Here is an 8,031-nt window from a genome sequence, read left to right as displayed (position 1 = left end):
AAACTGGAATTAAGTGAAATTAGCAGCGGATTATAACTGACGCTAAAATACAACATATTGCACGACAAACAGATTTGAAGTATAGGCGGAACAGTCTACGACTTGAAGCTAGAAACTGCTCGACTAGGGGGATTAAGCTACGTTATTTCACGTGAGGACTGCATTTCCCAGGTGGCCAGGTTTCTATGACGTTGACTTTATGCGTCAGTCCCAAGCAAGAGGTTTCTGTTAGCTACATGGTTAATACAGACTATTGAGGTACGTGCTCATGTAATATATGTATGAAAATATGGCTTTATAGTCACAGCACTCGTAGTTTTTATACCTGATCAAACTGATTTATCTGTTAATGTAAGAGTATCTAGGCTTTGTTAACAGGAAAACTAGACTGTAGGCAACATTAGCCTGTTAGCACACGACGTTAAAAGCTAATTTGACGTTAGCTAACTCAGACTAACCTTATGAGCTAACAAGTCTTAAATGTCCTACGTATTTGAGGAGCATGCCTTCTATGAATTCACCTGGACATCGTCAAGCGTCTTTTGTTAACTTTGGTTTACACTTAACGTTACACTGGTGCTGACGAGAGTGCCATGAAAGCTAAATAGGAAGACAAAGTAGCACTCTCGTGTATTTGTTTTTGTCTCAGTGAGATTACCTGTCAGTGCCAGACTGGGGTAAATGCATCCATGTCTTATTGAATGTGTAATTATTTCATTGGTATATGATGATGTCAAATTAATTTCATGGTGTTTAACTTACACTCATGTAGTTCCTGCATTTGCTGCCAGTTCAATTAGTATATTTCCTTTAAAATGTGAGTTATTTCGGAATATCGCATACATATCCGTGTTATACTATGAACTTTCTAATGTAAATGCAGCTCCCCTGTTCAGCTAAAGATTAAAGATATGCAAATCAGTCATACACGAATGGGAATTTCTTTCATATTGGCATGAGTTGGTTTAAGACTTTATCAGTGCACTGATGCGTGCAGTTTACACCTTTTTTGGCTGTAGTGTAAGTCTCTCAAGTGACCTCACAGAGCATGATGTTAATCCTCCACTACTGGCTTAGATCATAATATACCTCCTTTTCACCTTTCCAAGAGAAAACGTTAGGTTATTAATAAAGTTAGGACAATAGGAGCTCTATTTCTGGTTCAAACGACGCTGTCTGTATACTGCACATTTAAAGCTTGATCAGTCAGCACAGTTTTTACAATGTCACGATTGGAACGTCCAATGGAGAAGGCGAAAGAATGCAGTAAATGTGTATTTTGAAGTTCATTATTTCTAAATACGAACCTACAACAGCTACAACATCTACATTACTCTATAGTTAGTACTTGCAGACAAGAAGCTATTAATCAATTCACAGGTCACTGTGACCTGGGCTTATGTTTGTTTGTTGTTTTCAGATTGTTACTTTAATCACATATAGTGCCTGTGCCTGCTTCCTGTCTGGCAAATCATCTAATCACATTACGTGTTTTACAATCAGACCAAGTCCCATCTTATCACAAAATAAAACAAAGTTTAATTGTTTACATTTTTAGATAGGTAATGTTTTATAATATTTGTAACACTTGGCTGGTTTTCTTTATGCCTGTCTTCATTCAGTCATCATGGTGATGAAGTCAGCAGTTGAGGATGATGATGCTGGCTGGGGGCTGGGCATACCAGAAAAGATGAAGAACAGTGCCAACTGGGTTGATATTACACATGAGTTCAAGAGTGCCTGCAAAGGTAAAGGCGCAGCTAGTGACTCTGTGCATGAATCATACAGTTTTGTACAGTTACAAAAGAGACTGACATGTTCCTCTTTTCTCTTTCCTCATCCTCATACTTTATTTATACAGAGCTGAACCTTGGGGAGTTGCTTCATGACAAACTGTAAGTATAAACAAATGCTTATTGCATGCTCAAATGGCAAAAACATTTTTCCACATAGCTCACTCTAGGCAACCTGCTTACTCTCTAAATAATGAATTAGCACTAGTTTCAGGAAAGGGTTTTCAGGTACCAAAGTTTAAATTGTGTTTCAGAGACTATATAAAATTCATTAAAAAGACAAATGAAAAAGAGGCTAAACTGTTGTGGCAGGTTTGGTCTGTTTGAAGCTATGTCAGCCATTGAGATGATGGATCCCAAGATGGATGCAGGAATGATTGGAAACCAGGTCAACAGGAAAGTTCTTAACTTTGAACAAGCTATCAAGGTAAAGAATTACTGTATAACACCAAGGTTGTAAATATTATAATTTTTAATAATTGCTTTCTCTAGTTCTATTTGTTTTTCTTTTGTTGTAACATCATATGATATGTAAACATCATATGAAACTGAAACTCTATTAAAAGCTTATCTTTATTTTAGGAGGGTGCTATCAAGGTGAAAGACCTTAGTCTTCCTGAACTCATTGGAATTATAGACACATGCTTCTGCTGTTTGGTGAGTTTGACTGTCTGGAAAAGACAGTATTTTATGAATCAAATTATCACTCACTGTTTGTGTATTATATAAAATACTGGAGGTTTGATTTTAAATTAATCAGAAAGAGGAAAATCTGAGTAGCTTACCTCCATGTAAATGTCAGTAGGTTAACTACCACTGCAAAGTCCTGGACAATGTGTATGTATAGAATAACTGTGGACAATTAAATTTTAGAACTTTGGTAAACCCAGTATTCATGTGTTTGTGTGTCTTCCACTATGCATTGTATATTTAGATCACATGGCTGGAAGGCCACTCCCTTGCGCAAACTGTGTTCACGTGCCTGTATGTTCATAACCCCGACCTGATTGAGGAACCAGCCCTCAAAGCCTTTGCTCTGGGCATCCTGAAGGTGTGTGACATCGCCAGAGAGAAAGTCAACAAAGCAGCTGTGTTTGAGGAGGTAACCCAGTTTCTACACTCACACTGTCAGTGCAAATCTATGCATCTGTCACTCTGCTCACTGATTTCCTTTTTCTTACTGTTTTAACAAAAATAGAAATTAGTTTTAGTCTAATTTAAGTTGCTTGATTTTTGCTAATTTTACTAAACAAAAACTAAATACATTTTATTTTAGTTTTCATTAGTGTAGTGATAGTTTTTAGTCCCTTTTTTCATCCCTGTGTTTTTAATATTTAGCATATATGACGGTTGTGCAAAGTTAAATTCATAAAACATAGTTGTTCTCAGAGATATTTTTGTTGGGGTAGGAAGCTTTTACCGATTGGATTTTACAGATGAAACGGCTCATTGAACAAGACCGTAATCACTTCATGCCCATTTGTCTTTGTCACCGAAAATGTGACAAAAAACAAAAATAATCAACTCATTTAACACTTTATGTTAACATATCTTTCATATTTCTCTGTAGGAGGATTTCCAGGCCATGACCTACGGCTTCAAGATGGCCAATAATGTCACAGACCTACGGGTGACAGGTACAAGTACTGTGCTGTGATAGTTAATTCACATGAACAAAGATTGTGAGCTGATCTAACCTCTCTCTTTTATTGTTCATCCTCCCAGGTATGCTGAAAGATGTGGAGGATGAGCTACAGAGGAAAGTTAAGAGCACCCGTAGTCGACAGGGTGAGCAGCGAGACCCAGAGGTCGAGCTGGAGGTAAGTTAGGTCATTTAGCTGACATGTTTTGGAAGCATATTTTGGATTTAAACCATCTGAAAGCTAAACACGCATGGTTGCAGTTTAAACATGGAATACATAAAAATATAAGTAGAAAATCAGATAGTACTCAATTACCTTCATTAATTAAACCCTGTAGCCCCACATTTAAATCACAGACAACCTTAAACCCTCTTTTCTGGTCTCTGCTTGTCTTTCTGTTTGTTTTCAGCATCAGCAGTGCTTGGCACTTTTTAATAGAATCAAGTTCACGCGCGTTCTTCTGACTGCACTGATCGCCTTTACTAAAAAAGAGGTAATAAACAGTGTTAATGACTGACAAACATCTTTCAGTTTGTTTCTGTTTAACGCTGAGCAGTGGAGAGGATCATATTAAGGAGTTTTCCGTACTTACAGATGGAGTTTTCTTTGTATTTATTTGTGGGGTTTTTTTTGCTTGTGTCTTTATCTAGACTAGCTCGGTGAGCGAGGCCCAGAAGCTTGTTGCACAGGCAGCTGACCTCTTATCAGCCATTCATTCCAGTATTCAGCACGGCATCCAGTCACAGAATGACACCACTAAAGGAGGTAACTCAAACACACTTTCAACCCATTGAGTCAAGCACATAGTTTGACTTGACATGACTTTACACATCAGCAGCGCTAAAAAAAACTACACACATGCACACTCACACTCATACTGCACATGATTGTGATCCACTTTCGAAAGTAGTCAGCAGACAACTAAACAAAAGAGTCACGCTTACATCAATATGCACACACATAATACGCATTCTTGGTCTCAAGCCACCTAATTACATCACGGTAACTTAGACAATAACAATAGAGTACACACAAAGGTTTTTCTCTACCCACTCATCTATGAGACAACCTCTTAGAGCAGATTACTTTATAATTATAAAATGTAACCTCTATTAACCTTGGTGGTGTTTTTTTTTTCCTGTGCATGCTGCAGACCACCCAATCATGATGGGCTTTGAGCCCCTGGTCAACCAGAGACTGCTGCCACCTACCTTTCCTCGCTATGCCAAGATCATTAAGAGGGAGGACATGGTGGCCTACTTCAGCAAACTCATTGAACGCATCAAGACTGTCTGTGATGTGATCAACACCACCAACCTGCATGGCATACTGGTAAACATAGCAGACATACAGATTCAAGGAATACTTTCTCACCTTGGACATATAAATTGATGAAGAATACTGTGTTTGTGCTTTCGTCAGGACTTCTTCTGCGAGTTCAGTGAGCAGTCTCCCTGCGTGCTCTCCAGATCCCTGCTTCAAGTGAGTTAACGGTCATTTGGATCCTTGCATTTGAGGAGTGACCTTTTTACTGTCTTGTGCCTTTAAGTGTGTTGGATGTTGTTGTTACAGTTTAGAAAGTTGTTTTACAATTGGATAGAAACTGACAACAAACCTGACTTTTTCCTGTACATTTAGACAACGTTCCTGATAGATAATAAGAAAGTGTTTGGCACCCACCTGATGCAAGACATGATCAAAGATGCACTCAGATACTTTGTCAGCCCACCTGTCCTCTCCTACAAGTAAGTCTTTCACAGGTTTAATGACCCTACAGAACACTTCAATATTTGAATAATTTAGTGTTATTAATGTCACTGGCTCATGTTGGGTTAAACTTAAAAAATGAACCACCTGCTTTTGTTTTTTGTTTTAAGCCGGCTTATTGTGTCTTGTGTTGAGCTGTCTTGACCTTGTTGTATTTCCGTGCGTGTTTACGTCTGTCTCTGTCCAGGTGTTGTCTGTTTAACAACCACCAGGCCAAGGACTACATTGACTCCTTTGTTACGCACTGCTCTAGGGTATGTTAACCTTTGCTGTAGATCTGCTGTTACTGAATAACTCAGTTCTTTCAGTACTTAAAATAAAAGTTTAGTCAGAGAGATGGAAAACTGCTGCATCTAAAGAGTTAATGAGGTGCTGTGGTACCTTGTGAGATGTGAAAATGGCACAGAGAGTCTTTTATTTGTGCTTTTTTCTTATTTGGGATGTTACATAATATGTAACAGTGAAAGTGTGGCCTAATCTCTATGTCTTTTATGAATTCTCCATAAAGCCATTTTGCAGTTTGATTCAGATCCACGGACACAACAGAGCCCGGCAGAGAGACAAACTGGGTCACATTCTTGAAGAGTTTGCAACCCTGCAGGATGAGGTGACATGCACAACACCACTGCCTTTGCATTTTGCACCACACAAGTTAGGCAGAGATGCCAACAGGACGGTTTTATTTGCATATTAATTAAGCCATTGCACCTTATCTGTATCTTTGTTGTGTTTTTTATTTTCCACCCATTCTGAGGACAGTTGTGTTTAATCTGCAGGCAGAAAAGGTGGACGCAGCACTTCACAGCCTGCTGATGAAACTTGAGCCTCAGCGACAGCATCTCGCCTGTCTCGGCACATGGATTCTTTATCATAACCTGAGGATCATGATTCAGTACCTGCTGAGTGGCTTCGAACTGGAGCTTTACAGCATGCATGAGTATTACTACATCTACTGGTAAGAGCAGACATTTGTTTGTTGACATGTACAAAATGAGATGCATAAGTATATTTTTGTTCATGTCTGAATAAGCACGTCTTTGTTGGCTGTAGGTACCTGTCAGAATTCCTTTACGCGTGGCTGATGTCCACCCTTAGCAGAGCCGATTCTTCTCAGATGGCAGAGGAGCGGATTCTGGAGGAGCAGCTGAAGGGACGCAGCAGCAAAAAGACCAAGAAGAAGAAGAAAGGTACACCTTGTTGTCCTTGTCTGCCGTGTTTTGTCTGCAGAAAGACAAACTGGGTCATGCAAAGGAATGCTCCCTGTCTACGTTGAAGTTGTAATCTTCTTGTACTTGTAAGAACAGATGCTGATATTATGTTTGGGATTTTATTACAGTTCGCCCTCTCAGCAAGGAGATCACCATGAGTCAGGCATACCAGAACATGTGCGCTGGCATGTACAAGGTGGGAAGGACATTCGTTAATACAGAAGCACAGTGACCTGTTTTCCTCTTTGTCACATTGAGGCATAATCTCTCTTTTCTCTGTGTCTGTCATCAGACTATGGTAGCTTTGGACATGGATGGTAAAGTGCGTAAACCTCAATTTGAGCTAGACAGCGAGCAGGTTCGCTACGAGCATCGCTTTGCTCCCTTTAACAGTGTGGTCACCCCCCCACCAGTACACTACATCCAGTTTAAGGTACTGTGTGTTTGGTTGTCCCTCCATGTTTCCTCTTCTATTCCATAACTCTTGTGCTCTCTCCTCTACATTCCACTTATTTTAGCTTTTCTGATCTTTTTAACTTGGCTTCTCTTTCCCACTCCAGGAGATGTCCGATCTGAAAAAGTACAATCCTCCACCAGGCTCAGCTGACCTCTATCTGGCAGCCAGCAAACATTTTCAGCAGGCCAAACTCATTCTCGAAAATGTGCCCAGCCCAGACCCTGAGGTCAGCAAATAAAACTATTGTGAAATAAATACATTCTCCTCCAGCTGACAGTGTGGTGTTGATGCACTTATTTGTGAGAGTAATAACATAGCACATGAACTTAAAGGCAATACTCTGGAAACTGAAGTTAAACAGAAATGACTTTATATTGATGCAACTTTAGTTTTATGGAGACACAACCTAAATGGTATGTATGTGCTTATTTTCTCCATTGTTTCTAACCATCAATAATCAATACCTAATTATCGACAGGTGAACCGTATCTTAAAGGTAGCCAAGCCCAACATTGTAGTTATGAAGCTTCTGGCTGGGGGCCACAAAAAGGAGACCAAGGTAATACGATCAACACTCTGTATATTGTGTATTATATACTGTAATATTTTAAAAAGTGACAATGCAAGATATGGTTAGAGGTTTATGTCGCTTTTTTAATTTGCAGAAATGTTGTTTCTGTATCCCTAGGTGCTTCCAGAGTTCGATTTCTCAGCTCACAAGTACTTTCCTGTGGTCAAGATCATCTGATACTGCTCTGCAGCACAGGATGACAGTCTGTCTGTGTCAGCTGTACAGGCTGTTCCCTCACCTGAGCAAGTGCAATGGCCCTGATCCAGTCCGTGTGTGTGTGTCTGTTTGTGTGTTTCTTTGTTTGTGTGTGTGTGTGTGTGTGTGTGTGTGTGTGTGTGTGTGTGTGTGTGTGTGTGTGTGTGTGTGTGTGTGTGTGTGTGTGTGTGTGTGTGTGTGATACACCTGTTTTTTTATCATCTGAGAAAGATGTGACACAAGAAACCAAACCAGAAAACTCACAAGTGGACCTAAATGACAATATCCCCATCTGCATCAGTGAAATTCTACTGTGTATGTGTCCTCATGCAAGTCAAACACAAATTGAGGTGTTTTGTGCAAAAAAAGTGGCAAAATTATTTTTTTCATTTTTAAT

At 39.5% G+C, this 8,031-nt stretch overlaps 1 protein-coding gene across 1 annotated transcript; it reads left to right on the top strand.

The window, feature by feature from the left end:
* The first annotated feature begins 127 nt into the window (after positions 1 to 127).
* Positions 128 to 7,987, top strand: naa35 (N-alpha-acetyltransferase 35, NatC auxiliary subunit). The gene is made up of 22 exons (XM_026342690.1): positions 128 to 258; positions 1,623 to 1,748; positions 1,862 to 1,895; positions 2,106 to 2,220; positions 2,376 to 2,450; positions 2,728 to 2,895; positions 3,364 to 3,430; positions 3,519 to 3,613; positions 3,846 to 3,929; positions 4,087 to 4,201; positions 4,590 to 4,768; positions 4,859 to 4,918; positions 5,075 to 5,181; positions 5,391 to 5,457; positions 5,712 to 5,810; positions 5,980 to 6,158; positions 6,254 to 6,390; positions 6,540 to 6,607; positions 6,704 to 6,844; positions 6,972 to 7,094; positions 7,347 to 7,427; positions 7,557 to 7,987. Exons 2-22 carry the CDS (start codon positions 1,628 to 1,630, stop codon positions 7,614 to 7,616), a joined length of 2,175 nt encoding a protein of 724 aa, XP_026198475.1. The 5' UTR covers positions 128 to 258; positions 1,623 to 1,627; the 3' UTR covers positions 7,617 to 7,987.
* Positions 7,988 to 8,031: the final 44 nt, after the last annotated feature.

This window comes from Anabas testudineus, chromosome 9, assembly GCF_900324465.2.
Source record: "Anabas testudineus chromosome 9, fAnaTes1.2, whole genome shotgun sequence".
NCBI classification, from domain to species: Eukaryota; Metazoa; Chordata; class Actinopteri; order Anabantiformes; family Anabantidae; genus Anabas; species Anabas testudineus.
Note: the sequence above shows the minus strand (reverse complement) of the source record. Positions and strands in the feature narration are given on the sequence as shown.

Coding starts and splice junctions, on each gene's coding strand:
- naa35 (XM_026342690.1), top strand. CDS start 1,628: ATGGTGATGAAGTCAGCAGTTGAGGATGATGATGCTGGCTGGGGGCTG. Junction 1,749..1,861: donor GTTCAAGAGTGCCTGCAAAG/GTAAAGGCGCAG, acceptor TTATTTATACAG/AGCTGAACCTTGGGGAGTTG. Junction 2,221..2,375: donor ACTTTGAACAAGCTATCAAG/GTAAAGAATTAC, acceptor TCTTTATTTTAG/GAGGGTGCTATCAAGGTGAA.